Source organism: Meles meles, chromosome 10 (genome assembly GCF_922984935.1).
Source record: "Meles meles chromosome 10, mMelMel3.1 paternal haplotype, whole genome shotgun sequence".
Taxonomy (NCBI): domain Eukaryota; kingdom Metazoa; phylum Chordata; class Mammalia; order Carnivora; family Mustelidae; genus Meles; species Meles meles.
This window is the reverse complement of record NC_060075.1, coordinates 98,804,052-98,822,366: the sequence shown is the minus strand read 5'-3', so window position 1 is coordinate 98,822,366 and position 18,315 is coordinate 98,804,052. Positions and strand designations below refer to the sequence as shown.

The following is an 18,315-nucleotide window of genomic DNA, read 5'->3' as shown; positions in this document are numbered from 1 at the left end:
GCACACACACACAAAATGCATCTGACCTTCGCAGCAAGGCAGAAAGACCATTCATTAACTTACAAATAAACAAACTCTGGCTTAGAGAATGAAATTTATTTGCTTAAGGTCACTCAGCTACTGATGGTCCAAGTCAGGACTCAGAAGTGGATTATCTGCCCCTGAAGAGTGAGTCCCATTCCCACTGTCCCACACCAGTGACCCTGATTATCAAAGTCTGGAGCATGGTACCCAGAGTCCAGCCATCTTGGATTTCAAGTTTTGAAAGTTCTGTTGTTTTGGACACACGCACACATGACAGGTGCAGCTAAACAGACTCCAGTTTGCTCCTGAAGGAAAACTGAAGAGCCCTCATTCCGGCGGCGGCATCCCGACAGGATAGATGGATAGACAGCCAGCCCCGGTGCCCAGCATCCTGCCCATACCCTCCTAGCCTTGCTGCAAACGCTGAAGGCTCCACTCCCCCTGTCAGTCAGACTTCTCCTTCCAAACAACCCCGCTCCTCTCAGCTGGCAAACACATAATTACCAGTGATCTCAGTCCCTCAACAAATACCTATTCAGCGATCCCTATATTTCAAGCACTGTGCTTGGGATAAAGGCCTGGATAAGAAACCATATAAAAATCATATTTACTGCATAGGAATGATGTGAGGGTTTATTAAATTAATATTTGTGAACTTAAATAGCACAATGATGGTCCCACAATGTGTTCACTGTTGGGTATATGTTTTCAATTCACTCACTCTGAAATCACTGTGTCCTAAAGAAAAGCTAACTCTTATAAGATATTATTAATTGTAGCAAAACCTTAAATGGTGCATTTTTCTTTCTCTCTCTTTTTAAAGATTTTATTTATTTATTTGTCACAGAGAGAGAGAGAGAACAAGCAGGGGGAGCAGCAGGCAGAGGGAGAAGCAGGCTCCCCCACTGAGCAAGGAGCCAGATGCCAGACTCAATCCCAGGACCTGAGCCAAAGGCTTAACCGACTGAGCCACCCAGGGGCCCCTAAAATGGTGCAATTTTCAGACATAATATCTGAATGGTATTGTCACAAGAAATTCACCTGAGTTGAACTAAATCTTGCAAGACGCATCTCCGTTTGAGTTTCTGATGCATTTCACGAATATTTTATGGACTTTTCCATACAGATTACACAAGTTTTTCCCCCCCTAAGGAAACTTTCATATGATATTTTAAATGAGACTATAAAATAGGATGATTTCATACGTTGTTGTGTCAAAAACCCCTATATTCTGAGCAAAGCATCACAACTTTAGCCAATTCAGTAACTGCTTCTAAAATGACCCCAGAAATTTTTTCTGAGAGACACCAAGATAAGACTACAATAGGGAATGAAATCAAAAGCTGGAGAGGAAATGAGAGGTCATTTTGTTAAACTCCTTCATTTTTAAGATGAGAAGAGTAAGAAGTGGGGGGGGGGCTCTGATTACCAGCCCCAGAGGGCATGTGGATGCTTTCTCTAGAGCTCTTTTCTCAACTTGCTCTAAGGTTCTGGAACCCAGCTCCATACCCTGTATTTCTTCCTTTCCTTTTTTTTTTTTTTTAAATGTAAATGAAGTTTATTTCTCTTTTTAAATACTGCTCAAAGCACTGCAGCTTGGTAAATAGTGTCAATTAGTATAGTCTTTTGTTTTTCATGAATGCTAAAAAGATGCAGCCTGTTCTAAGGGGATAAATATTTTCACATCACTTGGAGTTAATGAAGGCTCACCCATAAGCAACACTCTTCCTAAGGAAAACAAGAAGCTGTTGCCAACACACCAACCAAGAGAACTGTGTAAAAATGATTGTTACTATACTTCTGCAGTTGTTTTACAAAGGGGAGATAAGGCACACAATTTGGGTATAAACTTGTCATCCAGACTTGTAATGCCTGTGGTTTACATGATTGTTCCGTTCAAGGGACATGAACTTCAGACAGCAGGGCACCATAACCCTAATAATGCATTTTGCTGACTAATTATCTTTTCTTCCGAAATATGGGTTAGAATGAAAATAATCCCTCATTAAAAATTGACACTTTAAAAAAATTGATACTGTTCACAGAAAAAAAGCTGTATGATTTTTGCATTAGAATCTCCAAGTATATGTTGAAATGGAATTTCTTCTCCCCTCATCTCAGCCACAAAATGGGCAAGAAGTACAATTCTCTAAAATGCCTTAATTTTCAGGGCACCTGGTGGCTCAGTCCATTAAGCATGTGCCTTCGGCTGAGGTCATGATCTCAGAGTCCTGAGACGGGGCTCCTGTGTTGGGATCCCTGCTCAGTAGAGAGTCTGCTTCTCCCTCTCCCTCTCCCTCTGCCCCTCCCCACCACTCCTGCTCTCTCGCTCTCTCAAATAAATAAATAAAATCTTTTCAAAAGTGCCTGATTTTCAACTTCCTACAAACTAAGTACAGATGATTGAACCCAAAGCTTACAGAATGGCAGGATATTTCATAGAACTTTTCTCATACACAAAACAACGTAAGAGAAAGGGCTAGTAGGTGACGTTTTCATTCACAAATTGGCATCGTTTGGGTCAACAAGTTTCCCGATGCTGATTTTTCCTGCTAAGGAGACATGCAGAGAGAGAGAGAGAGAGAGAGAGAGAGAGGGAGAAAGCATGACTTCTGATTGTAACAATCACACCTGTCACATATATTCTTTATATTTTTATAAACCTTCTGGGAAAATACCTATTCATAAGTGAATTTCATGAAATCTGTTTGTGATGGGTGTGCCATCAGTGTAAAAGGAAACCATGAAGCTCAAATGTGAGGCACATCTGCTGGGTTCGGCCCCCGGGGAGGGAAGGAGTTTGGGGGGAATCAAGTGCTTTGTGGTGCCTACACACATTGTCCGTCCCTTGTGCTCATGGCAGCCACCCCCCAGCCCCCACTTCTCCACTCAGTGTTGCTCTGCCAACTTCAGAGTTCACTGGACAGCTGCAATCATCTCTTCTTGGGGCTCACCATCCTTGACCCTTTGCACAGTTTCACTCCCTCCTCCCCGAACACCCTTAACGTGCATGCCAATTCACACGTGTCGCTAAGCCATGACGCCTACCCTTATTTCTCTGGCTCAGACCGCTCCTCCAAACCCCAGACCCATACACCCCATCACCTGCTTGACATAGCTACTTGGATGTCTCATGAACATCTTTATATTTGTATTCAGCAGGTCTAAAATGGACTTCTGACGTTTCCCTCCAAACCCACTCCCCTGCTGTCACTGTGTCAAAGGAATGGCAGCCTCAGACTATCCGGCTTCTAGCTCAAACCCTTGGATTGTTCTTGACTCCTATTTCCTTGACACACATTACCTCCAATCTGCAAATTGTGTTGACTCTACTTTCAAAATATACCCAGAAGCCAACCGTGGGGGATGGCTTCCTACCAACTTCCAGCAAACTGTCCTTGCCTGACCTCTACGGACTCCCACGGTATCCTCCCATCTGGTCTCCCCCTTTGCCTCATCTGGTTGGCTGGGAGCACAGAGGCCACCATGTTGCTTTCTGCAAGTCTGATCTTACCACTTCTCTGCTAAACCTTCACTTCCCTCGGTGAAAAGGCCCTGGTGTTTACAGTTGCCTAAAGTGCCCCTGGACATGTGGCTCCGGGCAGTCTCTGCATTTTCCCATCTTCTCTTCCTAATTCCCCTCCTGTACTCTGTTCTAGACACACCAGCTCCTTTGTTCATCCCAGACCCTATGCACACTGCTAACACAGATCTTCTGCCCGACTCTGGATTACCTCTGCCTGGAAAATGGTCACTCCAGAGATCTGCAAGCCACTCCCATTTGTTTTCTGAGCTTCTCTCAAATCCCATCACGAGGGGCTAAGGAGCCCCCTCGCCCCTGACCTCCTTCAGTACTGATGCCTCCTACCCTTACAGAGGGCACCCCGATGCTCTCATTCCGTTCCACCTTTTCTCTTTCATGCTTCCACAGACTCATCACCTTCTAAGATAGGAGCTATTCACATGTTACGTTTGTGCTTATCGTCCATCTCCCTTTTGAATGACAGCTCTTTGAGAACAGAGATCTTTGTCTGCCTTATTCCCAGATGAACTCATAGCCCAGGGCACAGACATGCAGCAAGGGCTGAATATGGTTTTTGACCGAGTAAATGAACTCCTTCAGGCTTTCTCTGCATTGGTTTTCTGCGATGCTATACTCCTATCTCCTCCTCTCTCTGACCATTTCCTTTGTGCTTTGGTTTTATTCTTCTAACAGACAGGTTTTCTTTAAGACCCTCCCTTGACCTCTTTATTTTAGCCATCAGTGTGAGTAAATATCTGCATTTGATGTTCTCTGAACAACATACTGAAGCCCGGACACTGTGGCACAGAGAGGACGTGTCACGAATGATGTCATAGAAATACTTTTCAAATTTTTTTAGTTTTTACTATTTTTTAAAAGTTTTATTTATTTATGTGGAGGGGAAGGGACAGAGGGAGAAAAGGGAGAAGGAGAGGGAGAATCCCAAGCAGACTCCCCACTGAGCGCAGAGCTATATTTGGGGCTCGATCTCAAGACTCTGAGATCATGACCTGAGCCGAAATCAAGAGTCGGCTGCTTAGCGGACCGAGCCACCCAGGTACCCCTAGAAGTACATTTTTAAATCTAAGTTCTACTGGGAAAAATGCTTACTTTTGAGTTGAGGACTTGTAAAACGAGTCCTTTGAACTGTATTTCCTGTCTGGTTGTAAAAGCGGTTCCCCATCCTCCTAGAAGGGGCAAATAATGCATTAAAGGAGATCGGATAGACATGGGAAGTGCTCACACTTTCTATGCACATGGTTTCTTGTTCTCTCTGTCCCTACTTTTCTCCTGTCCTAGCACCCTGTGGGTGGGCCAGGTTTAATGCTCCCCTACTTTGCCCAATTGCTTTGGATATATACATTCCCTATATAAACTCGCAGGAATTAAGTTAAAATTGACAAATTGTGTATTCAAGTTAACAGAAAATCAATTCTTTAGGAGAAAGGTCTTGAATTTTAAATGTTGGCAAATGATGTTTTCAGCACCATGCAATTCAAACATCTTAAAAGGTCTTGTTTGTCTTGTCTTCTGATGATAGGACATTAGCTCTACAATGTTTCTGGCTTCCTACCTTTCATCTCATTTAATTAAAATGACTTATTATTATAACCATTGTCATTACTATCTTTAAAGAGTATCTGTTTAAATTTTCCACATTATTTTATCAGTGGTTCTTTGCCTGCTTTTGCTTCGTGTATTCTATTCATTTTTGTTTTTAACCCTGTATTCCTGGTTCCATGCTCTTTGGCTGAAGTTCTAGTTTCCATAATTCTTTCAAAGACATGAACCTCTGCTAGCTCAGTTGTTAACTCACTCACTCTCACATTTCAGTACTGTTCTGGATGGATATAGAATTCTAGTTTAATGCCTTTGTTTATGTCATAACCTAAATGTATCTCATTGACCTCTGGCCTGCTGTCATTGCATTGGAAGGACACAGATAAGGATGGTTGGCTGGAACTCCATGTTCCCCCACTCCCCTCTGCTAATATTTAGGATATTTGTCTTGGTTTTCCTTCAAAGAAAATTTGTTTAGAAGAAGATCTATTTTTTTCATCTGGCTTGAGTCATGCTATGCTTCTCCAATCTGACAATGCATAACTTTCACCAATTTGGACAATTGTCCATTTTTCTCTTTATTGTCAGTGGAGTCAATTTATTCTCTTACAAAGTTGCCATAGACAAATACTAGACTTTCTTGCTCTGTCCGCCAAGTGTCCTAATGTTTGCATCTCTTCATCTCTAACATCTGTCCTCACCCTATGCACTTTCCAGCTCACCACACTTCCTTCTTCCCGTTTCTAGTCTCTGTTGAAACCTGCTTGTTACAGATTTTTTTAATTTCACCAAGGTTACCTCTAGTGACATCATTGTCATGGTTCTGTTAGCAGGATGAGTGATATATATATATTTTATATTTAGAAGTGTTTTAATTTTTTTATTGGTACAATGATTTTGACATTTTAGTAATTTTGCCATGGAAAATGAAATCCCGCCTTACAAGAAAGAGAAAACTCCTCCAGACCATGCCCTGGCATCTTTACATATCAGAGCAGGTCTGCCAGGGAAAGTCCTGACCCTTCCATGTGGCTCCTGGTTCAGTCATGATACTGATAAGAGAGGGTTTAGTTGTGTGTCTGCCAAGCTCTGCCTCGGTGATTTTGGGATTTTTCTGGTTTTGTACAAGATACTTTTGCCTCCAAATGCAGTTGTAAACTCCTCCTGCTGTGAGTTTGGCAGGAGACAGAATGGCAGGAGGAGGAGGCAGGGGGGTGTGGGGCACTGCATTAGTATCTCCAAATTTCAACATCTTGTTCCAAGTGTCTGCATTGAAACCTTGGTTCATTCCCTCATTGATCATCACCAAAAGTACAACTGGCAAGTTGTACCACCAGACTGTTCCCACCTCCATGCTAGAAAACCCAAAGGCACCATCTCCTTCCACCCAGATGACCCGCTGCCCTGCCCTGGATTTCTGTCTTCAGCCACTATAGAGCATGTACTGGCAAATCCCAACCCAACTTCCATCGTTCCAAAAGCACCAGCCTCAAGCCTGTGATGAGGAAGTTGGTTCTGAAGCACAGTGTGTCCATCCCACAGCCATAGGATCTGCTCCTTCTCTTACCACAATACAGTCTCCAGGTAGTTGTTCTTGAACATGGTCTAAAGCCGTGTAATAATTCCTAGGTAGGGATTTGGGGGAAGCTGATTCCTGTGCTATTTCGGCCCACTGGTGATGATCCCCAGGCTGGAGGAGGCGCCCTTCCATACTCGCACACCTGAGAAGAGAGGCAAGTTCCTTCCATCTTGAACTGCCATGATTCCTCTGATGCAGCTGCCACGCTCTGCACCCTTCCACTCCGAGTTTTCTACCGCTTGCTCTCTGGAGGACACTGCCATGGTGTCTCATCAGATTCTCCTAAAGGCTGCTCAGGGACCTCATTTAGGTCTCCTAGCAAAGTCACAGCAGGCCTTACATTATTCCCCAATTCTGCACAGATATCAGTCACATGATCTCACTCATAGGTGGAATTGAAGAAACAAACAAACAGGGGGTTAGGAGGCAGCAGAGAAAAGAGAGAGAGACAAACCAAGAAAGAGACTTTTAACTATAGTGAACACACTGATGTTCACCAGTGGGACGCATTGTACTGAAGGATGTTTGAAAGGTAAAGATATATTTTCACTCCTGGGATAAACCTCACTTGATCATAACATATTGTCCTTCTTATAAATGACGGGTTTACTAACACTTTGCAATAATTTTTTGTGTCTCTACATGGAGAACGTAATTTCTGTAATTTCCTCTTCTTTTTATTTTTAAAGTTCTGTGTCTGGTTCAGGAATATCAGGTTAAGTTGGACTTCTAAAACTAGTCAGAAAGTGTTCCTTCTTCTATTTTCTGCAATAACTTATATTAGATTGATGTGATTTTTTCCAAAAATATTTGACAAAATTCAGCAGTGAAATCAACTGATCCCACAATTTTCAGTGTGTGAAGACTTTTGATCAGAAAAATTAAATTTCTTTAATAATTAGAGGGCATTCATGTATCCTATTTCATTTGTATCAATTTTACTATGTCGTATTTTTAAAGGAATTTGTTCATGTAATTTAAGATGCTAAATGAACTGGCATACTATAGTTTTTAGTATTTTCTTTTTTGCTTTTAGGATCAGCAGGAATAAATTATTTAATTTTCTCTGTTGGTAATATGTGTTATCTCTATCTTTCTTGATTATACTAATAAAGTATTTATCACTTTCATTGATCTTTTTAAAGAAGCAACTTTTGGCTCTGTTTTCTCTCCTATATCTTTTCTCTTTTTCGTTGATTTCTACTCTTATCTTTTTAATCCTTTTTCTTCTTTTTCTTTAAACATTCTTGTAGTTTCTTAATCATTAATATTTTAATTTTCAGAACTTCCTGGTTTCCTAAAATAAGCATAAAAGGCTAATTTTTTTTCTTTTAGCAGGCTTTTAGCTGCATTGTACAAGATTTAATAGGTGATAATTTTATCATTGTTCAGTTTAAACCATTTTCTAATTTTTGTTATGATTTCTTCTTTGACCTACAGATTATTTAGAAGTATGATTTTTAATTTAAAAGTATTTGTTATTTTTTTCTAAACATCTCATGGTTACTTATTTTTAACTTAACTCTGTGGCAGTTTAAGAACACAAGTAGAATTATCTCAATACACTTAAATATATGAGAACTTGTTTTATGCTCCAGCATATCATTATGGTGAATATCTCATATACACTTGATACGGTTTGTGTTCATTTACTTTCAGCCCATTTGCATCTTCAACGTGTAACTCTTGTAAATCACAAATAGTTGCGTCTTGCTTTTTTATCCATTCTGATAACTTCTGTCTTTCTATTCAAATGTTTAGTATATTAAGATTTAATGTAACAATTGATATATTAGGATTATATGTAGCATTTTATTATAGTTGTCTGTCTGTCCCTATGTTTCTGCTCCTCTTTTCTGCCTTCTTTAGATTATTTAAATGAGTGGGGTTTTTTAGAATACCAATTTTGTCATTAATTGGCTCTTTAACAATAACTAATTATGGTACCTTTCAGTGTTGTTTCAGAGGTTGCGTTAATGTCTTTAACTTCCACAGTTGACTTGGAGTTAACATTGTACCACTTCACATAAAATGTGCAGACATTACAACCACATGTCCCTGTCATTCCTTATTTTACAGCTGTCACATGGCTATATCTACATTCATAATATGCTTCAGAGAACAATGTTAGATGTTTGTTTTAAACAATTATATGTACTTTAAAGAAGTTAAAAGGAAAAAATAATCTTACATACCCAAGATTTCTTGTAGTGAATTTCCACTGGCTATCTACATCCTTTATTTTTCTTGTCTTGCAAATTTCTTTACATAGACTTTTAATATGTTCAATATAATCAGGCCCCCAGTTATATCCACGTCCTAGTCCCTGGAAATTGCATTTGTTAGCTTATATGGAAAAGGGTAATTCAGGTTGCCAATGGATTTAAAGTTGCTAATCAAGTGACTTTAAAATAAGAAAACCAACCTAGACACTCACATGGGCACGATGTAATCCTAGGGTCCCTAACAGTAGAAGGTCAAAGCAGAAGAGTAGGTCAGAGTGATTCCGTCTGATGAGGGAAGAACTTAACCTACCGTTGCTGGCTCTGAAGATGAAGACAAAGCCTGGGAACCAGAGGATGAAGATGCCAAGAACACGGATTCTACTCAACATACTCTAGAAGAAATGCAATCTTGCCAACACCTTGATTTCAGCTCAGTGAGATCCATTTCTGACTCCGACCTCCAGAAGTCTAAGATGATAAATTTGTATTGTCTAAGTCACTACATTTATGTTAATTTCTTCTTCAGTAGAAGGCCAACCCAGTCTTCGTCTCTGAAAGTTCGAGTTTCTAGATGTAGTCTTCTGGTGTGACGTGTTTTTTCTATAAGACCATAAAGATTTCTCTCCATTATTCCACTGACTTCTTGTCTGATGAGAAGCCTGTGAGGTTTCAACTTACTTTTCTCTTGCTACTCTCAAGATTTCTTTGTATCTTTTGTACCTGAATATCTGATCCCTGGGCTTTTTGAAAAATTGTTATTCTGTTTGGAATTCAATAAGCCTCTTGAAAACTGTAAATGTATATCTTGTGTCAAATCTGGGGATGTTTCAGTAACTATTCTTCAAATATTATTTCCTGTTACATTTTACTTCCCCTTTTAATCTTGGACTACAATTAGTGTATTTAAATTTTTCATACTGTTCCATGGGTCCCTGAGACTCTGTTCATTTATTTTTAGTTCCTTTTTTTTCACCCTCTACAAGTTCTACTTTTAAATCCTTCATACTTTCCTTGTCATATCCTTTATGCTAAGTAATCCCATATCATTTCTATTTTAAGATTTTGAAATTTTGGTTTTAAAATTTCTCTTTGGCTCTATTTTTTTGCATTCTATTTCTTTGATGAAATTCCTGTCTTATGATTATAAGTATATTCTCCATTATGGCACTAAGCACAGTTATAATAGCTGTATTAAAATCTCTGTGTGATAATTCTAGCCTCTAGCATGTTCCCATGTGAGCTTATCCCATTTTCCATGGTTTTATGTATGTTGAGTAATTTTGGATTTTATGTTATGGTACCTTTAATGTTGAAGAGGCCCTGGATTCTGCATTGTTCCTGAGTGTGTTTTGGATAAGAGTCAGATCTTAGATCAGTACCTTGTTAGCCTTTGATAGAACTGATCAGAGTCTGTTTTGAGCAAAGAGAGTCCAGACATCAGCCAAACACTCGGGCTAAGTCCACATTCGGAACTCTGGCTCCCTCCCTGGCTGCCCCCCTTCTTGGATTCTTTCCTTTAATTCTTGGTGCATGTTCCATTCTTTCATCTCTTCAGGTCAGAAAGACAGAGATTTCTATTGAAATGTTAACTACTCCAGTTGCCTGAACGTAGGCAAACTTCAGGCCACAAGGGGAATTCACCCTGAGTTCATGCTCTAAGTCTTAACTCTGAAATTTGCCTGATTTTGTTCAATCACCGGAGGTCTTGACCCAGTGGATCTGTGTTTTATCAGAGTCTGGGGCTGTTACTGGTGGGAAGGTTAGTCTTTCAGGAACTTACTCCACCACAGAGGAAACAAAAATATTTAATGATTTCTTTAAAGATAAATGCTTAATTTTAAAGAATTTGCTCTGTTTCCTTTTCATATCTGCCTGTTCTTTTCCTTAAGTCCTGTTCTTTCCTTAGAAATTCAGTTCCATGAAAGTTAATGTATATACAGTTGGCTCTATTATCTGAGGGTCCTTGGGTAAGATGTCCCCCTTCTGTTGTGTCTGCTGACACCTTCTCACAACAGACCTTTTTCACACGCAGTGTGATTTTGACTGTGGTTTCTTCTAGGGATAGCTTTTTTCTGTGGGATGCTACATGTCGATGCCACTTCGTGGAAATGTTGCCGTGGAGCATTGCTTATTTTTTCTGGGTACAAAGCTCTTCTTCTTCTTCTTCTTCTTCTTCTTCTTCTTCTTCTTCTTCTTCTTCTTCTTCTTTTCTTCTTCTTCTTCTTCTTCTTCTTCTTCTTCTTCTTCTTCTTCTTCTTCTTCTTCTTCTTCTTCTTCTTCTTCTCTTCTTCCTCCTCCTCCTGCCACTCCCCCTCCTCCTTCTCCTTCTTTTTCTTTTTAATTTAGGATATGGTATTCCCACACTACATGTGTCCTAATAAATTGTGATCCATGTATCCCCATGGTACAGAACAAAGTTTCTGTTTCTTCGTGGATGATATATGGTATTTTCCAATTTATTGTCTGGGTCAGATGACCAGCTTCCCACCTGTGTGTAAAGATTTGTTCAAATTCTTGCTCATTGCTGAGATAGCCTTTTGCGGTACCTGAATTTATACAGAAAACTCAATTCCAAATATCCATCATGAGATTTGAGACTCCCATTCCTATGTAGGTATTAAAATCCTAGCCCGTATACTCTTTGGTTTCAGTCAAAACCAGCTTGCTTCATTCCCCATTTCTGCAGTAAAAAAGAAAAACCCATTTTTATTTGGACCCATGACCTTAGATTAAAGATAATTCTTTCACAATTCCTTTGCAGCTAGTGCAATATTGAGTTCTGCCAACATCATTTAAAGTGATGTGTGCATTTTCTGGAACAAGTCCTTAGAAGGACGAGGATGTCCTTCTCTGATTTTGCTTCTATCTTTCTAACCTGATGTCCAAAAGAATGAATCTAGGAGAATATTGTACACTAAAACCACATGATAGTCCAGAATGTATGGGTTATGTAAAAGAGAATTAAACCTTCATAGTGTCCCCACCACAGCATATTGGGGTCTCTGCTACCCGAAGCTTCACCCATGAAAAATGTAATTTCAGTTGCACAACCATTTTTTAGAACTAAATTTTCTCTTCCTTTCTGGAAACTGGATCTTCTCTCTTCTCTTGTTTTTCAGCTCAGCTAAGTATTGGTTTTAAAATATGTGTAGCATTTTGATACATCTGTAGCATCTCAATATATCTGAAGTGATAGGGAGGATTTGTGGGAAAAAACTCACTCTTTGACAATTCTGAAAGGAAGCTTCCTAATCCTGAATTCTACAATTGCGACATTTACATACAGGAAAAGGTATAGATTTTTACCGTACAATTTAATCAGTTTGACTTAAATGAGAAACTCATATAACCAATATATCAGTCAGAATACAGAATATTTTTGTCATCTCCCCAAATGCTTCATTTCTGCTCTCAGTTGATCTTCACCCCCCATGGCAGCCACGATTCCATGTTCTATTACTAACACTTAGCTTTGCCTGCTCCTAGCTTCATGTAATTGGAATCAGAATTATGTATTTTTTTGAAACTGGCTTTTTTTTTTTACTTATTAGTATTGACTTTAAAAAAAAAGAAGATTTATTTTATTTGTTGGGAGGGGAGGGGCAGAGGGAGAGGGACGGAGAAAATCTTCAGCAGACGGCCCACTCAGTGCAAATCCTATTGCCGGGCTTGATCTCGTGACCCTGAGATCATGACCTGAGCTGAAACCAAGAGTCAGATGCTTAACTGACTGAGTTGCTCAGGTGCCCCTTAATATTGGCTTTTAATATGGGTGAGATTCTCCCACGTTCTGGTTTACACTTTTTTATTGAATACTTTCCATTCTATGATCTGTTAATCCATTTTCTTTTCTTTCTTTTTTTTTTAACATTTTATTTATTTGACAGAGAGAAATCACAACTAGGCAGAGAGGCAGGCAGAGAAAGAGGAGGAAGCAGGCTCCCCACAGAGCAGAGAGCCCGATGTGGGGCTTAATCCCAGGACCCCTAATCCGAAGGCAGAGGCTTTAACCCACTGAGCCACCCAGGCGCCCCATCCATTTTCTTTCCTATGGATTTTTTGTGTACATATCAATTGAACTGCTACAAGTTTTCCTGCACAAGTCTCTTTGTGGGCACGTACTCTGATTTGATTGGGTAAATATTTAAAAATGGAATTACCGGGTCATGGTGTAGGCGTGTCCCTTTACAAGGTATGCCAAAGGTTCGAGAAATCCATTTGCTTTCTGTCCTCACCAACATATGGTGTTGTCAAGCATCTTTTTCTTTTTTTTGAAAAAAAAAAAATTTCAAATTATACACATATTTAAAAAAGGATTTTTTGCCTCTCTTTTTACATCTACTAGCTCCTTGATGGTTTCCAAGCATCATAATTTTAGTCTTTCTGGTGGGTATTCAGTAGTATTCCGTTTTGGTTATCATTTGCACTTCCTTCACAACTAAAAATGAACACCTTCTCATGTGCCTATTGGACATTCATATGTCTTCTTTTGTGAAACATTTATTTCAGTCTCGAGGTATTTAAAAAATACTTTTGCTATCAAGTCACGGGAATCCTTATCCCACAGATCTTGACAGATACTGCAGGCACTTTCTTCCAGTCTGTGGCTCACATTTTTATCTTAACAGTAGTCCAAAGAGCAAAGGACTTTAGCGTTGACAGAATAAATTTTTTTCTAGACATAGTTATTTTGATGTCCTCTCTAAGAAATTCTGCCCACCAACGGCTATATTTTATTTTGTATTTTGTTTTAGGACCTTCTTTGTGCTAGCTTTTCCATTTAGGTCAATGACCAGCACAAAGTAATTTCTGTGATGGTATGAGAAAGGGATACAGGGCTCTCTCCCACATGGATGTCCAGCTGTTCAGAGACTATCTGTTGAAAACGCTGTGTGTAAACCAGTGAACCGTCTTGTTACTTTTGTGTAAAAATTGTCTATTTCTGGACTCTCAATTCTGTTCAGTTGATTTCTCTGTTATTACACGGAAACAACATTGTCTTAGTGCAGCATTGCTGGGGGTCTACAAATCAGGTAGAATCAGTTTCCTATTGCATTACTTTTTTCAAGATGCAAATTAATGTAAATTTCAGAGACAAAAGCAACTTTGTATTAAAAAAGCACAGAATTATGGTAAGGAAAGCAGTGCAACTATTTGGAGCTTAATTTGAATATTGATATCTTAAAAAATACTGAGTTTTTCACTCCATGAAAAAAACGTATGTCTGAATTTATTTAGATCTTTTGTCTCAGCATTTTGAGATAGTTTTCACTGCAGATCTTTGAACGTCTTTTATTAAAATTTTCCGTAACATTATAGTTTTAAAAAATGTTATTATGGGGCGCATGTGTGGCTCAGTGAGTTAAAGCCTCTGCCTTCGGCTCAGGTCATGATCTCAGCGTCCTGGGATGGAACCCCACATCAGGCTCTTTGCTCAGCAGGGAACCTGTTTCCCTCTCTGCCTGCCTCTCTGTTTACTTGTGATCTCTGTCTGTCAAATGAATAAATAAAATCTTAAAAAAATGTTTTTATAGTTGCTCTTTAATAATCTTATTTTCCAATTTCTAGACAATAGAAAAAATTATTTCTTTTGTATTTTGACCTTCAATCATTGACTGAGATGATATATATATATATATATGTATATATATATATACATATGTATATATATATATAAATTCTGTTAATACAATCGATCACAGGCATTGATTTCTGAATGGTAAGCCAACCTTGCAATCCCGGATGATCTCTATTTCATCATAATGTATTATCCATTTAATATGTTGCCAAATTTAACTTAGTAAAATTTCCTAAGGATTGTTTTGTTTGTTTGTAGACATATTAGATTGTAATTTTTTGTTGTAATATAGTTTATGTTTTGGTGACAGAGCTCTATTTTCCCCAATGGATTATTTGGATATGATGATATGATTTCCCCCTTAAACATCTGAGATCTTGTTCCTTCGTAAAACTACCTCCATCTAGAGTTTTCTCTGTAAAAAGTGTTATGATAATAAGCAAAACTATTTTCATAGACGTAGGTCCATCGAGGTTTTCTCCTTGTGTCAGTTTTGGAAAGTTGTATTTTTATGCCATTTGTTCATTTTATCTACGTTGTCAACCTCACTGGCATAAAGTTGTTTATAATACCATTCTTTAATAGAAAACACATTGTATGGAGTTGTAGTGTACTTGCAAGGAATGTCATCCATTAACACATACAGTCTGAGGAGGTTGTGCAGTTGTGTACAACCATGAAACGACCGTAACAGATTCAGAGCATTGACATTTTGCTGAAAGGTTCCCATGTCCCTTTGCCATCTGCGTCTCCCTCTCCTCCCAGACCAGGCAACAGGTGATCCATTTGTTGTCCGTTTTATTGGTTTGTGTTTTTAGAATTTCATCTGCATAGAACCAGTGGTACGTCATGTTTTGTTTCTGACTGTATTCACATGATATAATGATTCTGGAGGTTCGTTCATCTTGTCGCAGGGATCATCGCTGCGGTCAATCTAACTGCTCACTACTATTCCATTATATGGATTGGCCGCCATCGGTTCACTCTTTCCCATGCACATAAACATTTAGTTGGTTTCCATTTTTAGACGGTCACGAATAAAGCTGCTTTCAACATGTTTATGTCCAAGTTTTTTCCGTGGACATGTATTTAAATTTGTCTCTGGTAAATATATAGCCGTGGAGTGGCCGTCTATGGCCAGCGCCGTGTAGGTCCGCCGTCCAAACAGTGTTCAAGAGTTTCCAAACTCGTTGCACCATTTCGCATCCCCGGCAAGAGTGTGTGAGAATCCCACTGCTCTGTATCCTTGTCACACTTGGAATTTTTAGTTGTTTTAATTTTAGCCATCGTAAGGATATGCTGGACTTTAAATTATATTTACTGATAACTCAGCATATTAAGTATCTTTTCACGGTTTATTTCCCATTCTCTCATTTTATTTTGTGAAGTGTCTGTTCAGATATTTTGGCCCTCTTTCCTTTGGTTTGCTCATCCTGTTATTATTAATTTTAAGATAACTTCATATGTTCTGGATGTATCGTTGTAGGTATTTTTCTCATCCTGTTTCATTTTCTTAATGATGTCTTTTAAAAATCCAACCATTTCAAAAATTTTCTACTTTTAATTTTATGTTGAGGTCTGTTATCCATTTCAAGTTCATTTTTTTGTTTATGGTAATGTAATACAACTTTTTTTTTCCGTATATGGTAATGTAATAAAACTTGACTTTTTTCCCAGAAGGATAGCCAGTTGTTTCAGTAATTTGCTGAAAGACTTTTCTTTCTCCATTGAAATGTCTTGGCACATTTAAAAAAAAAATCAATGGCAATGTAGATCAATGGCTTTGTTTTGGGACTCTACTTTCCATTGATCCACTTGTCAATCACTTTGCCAATTTGTTTTGATTATTGTAACTTTATAGTAAGACTTAAAGTCAGGTAGCACAAATTCTCTAACTTTATTCTTTCTATTCAAAATTGTTTTAGCCATTTTAGGATTTTATCTCATAGAGATTTTATAATTGGCTTATGAATTTCCACAAAACAGCTTTTTAGGGTTTTGATAGGGCTTGCACTGAATCTCCAGGCCAGTCGGAGAAGTAGTAATCCAGCAACAAGTCTCCCGACCCAGGAACCTACTTTACTTTTCTTTATTTAAGTCTTTGCTAATTTATTTCACTCAGTAATGTACCAAAGTTTTCAGTTTAAAAAAATGCATGGTTTTAAATAAAATCTTGTGTGGTTTTTGGTACTATTGTCAATGGAATATTTTAACCTTTCATTTTCCAGTTGTTTCTTTCTGATATGTAATATTACAATTGATTTTTATACAATAACAATAAGCCTTTGCCTCTGATAAATTTGATTATGTCTAACACTTGGTTTGAAGATTTCTGAGGATTTTTTACAAATATGATCATGTCTGGGGCACCCAGGTGGCACAGTCGATTAAGCATCTGACTCTTGATTTAGGCTCGGGTCGTGATGAGACAAAGCCCAGCATCAGGCTCCATGCTGACCATGGAATCTGCTTGGGATCCTCTCTCCCTCCCCTTCTGCCCCTCCTGCTCATGCTTGCTCTTTCTCTCTTTCAAGTAAATACATCTTTAAAAAAAAAAAAAAAAAAGCCCTAAATATCATGTCATCTCTACATGAGTTGGAATTACTTCTTCCTTTCCAATATTTACGATTTCTATTTCTTTTTCTTGCCTTTCTGCAATAGCTATCCTCTCCACTAAGTGGAAAATGACAGTGGTAATAGCAGGCACGTTTGTCTTTTTCCTGATATTAAGGGAAAGACATTCGGTCTTTTTCATTATTTCCTTTAGCCTCAGGTTTTTCACAGATGCCCTATATCAGATTGAGGACGTTCCCTTCTAAGTCTCATTCGCTGAGAATTTTGGTCTAAATGACCATTGATTTTTTTTCCCTTTTGCTAATAATACCTCAGTTATTTCTGATCCTTTGCTTCTCTGTATCTATTTTATAAAGAACTTGTCAAATTCCACATAAACACAGCTAAGATATTGATTTGGATTGCACTGAAACTACAAAACAACTAAGGGCTTCCCATCTTATACTTCTTTTTCTATTTAACATTGTTTTATTGCAGTCAGCATATAGATGGGTATGGATTTTTTTTTATCTAACATAAAAATTGCTGACTTTCAATTTCGTTATATTAAATTGTATCCAACATAACATCTGACATAACTTGGTTTAAATATAGGTTTATTTATTGTTTGTTTCTTCTGTTCTTTTTCTTTTTATGTTACATTCTTTTGTATTATTTGAGGTTTTTTTTTTCTTTTTTAAATTTCTTTTTGTCTCCCCCATTAGGTTATTGCCTATGATTGATTGATTGATTGATTGGCTTCTGTTATTACTGTCACTGTAAGACTTACATATCTTTAATTCTAGGGTTTAGAGTATAATATTATACCACATCATGAATATATAAAAAATTATAATAGCATATGCCTATTTTCATCCCAACCTCCCTTGTGCTATTGTTGCACAATTCAGCTCTGCATGGGCTGTACCCCCAAAATACATTGCTACTATTGTTGGCTCGAACATTCAATGATATTTTGAAGAATTTCAAAATGAAAAACAGTGTTTTCTATTACCATATTTACCATTTCTCTTGACCTCAACTTCATCCCATTGTATAAACTCAAATTTCCACGTACACCATATTCTTTTGTCTGAAGAACCTCCTTCAGGTCTGTTGGCAATGTGTCCCTCAGCTTTATTTTCCTGAAAATGTCTATACTCTGCCTTTCTTTTGGAAATTTATTAGTGATGCTTTAAAAAAAAAGATTCATTATTTATTTGAGAGAGAAAGCACAAGTAGGAGAGGGGCGGAGGGAGAGGGAGCGGGAGAA

The 18,315-nt window shown here is 38.3% G+C and overlaps 1 protein-coding gene and 1 pseudogene across 1 annotated transcript in view; both read right to left on the bottom strand.

The window, feature by feature from the left end:
* Positions 1 to 18,315, bottom strand: part of SPATA48 (spermatogenesis associated 48) — a 62,329-nt gene that overhangs the window by 26,637 nt on the left and 17,377 nt on the right. The window contains exon 3 of the mRNA XM_046020008.1: positions 4,658 to 4,734. Coding sequence (XP_045875964.1) covers positions 4,658 to 4,734 — 77 coding nt within the window. The remainder of the gene's footprint in view (positions 1 to 4,657; positions 4,735 to 18,315) is intronic.
* LOC123952110 lies at positions 6,090 to 9,300 on the bottom strand (annotated as a pseudogene).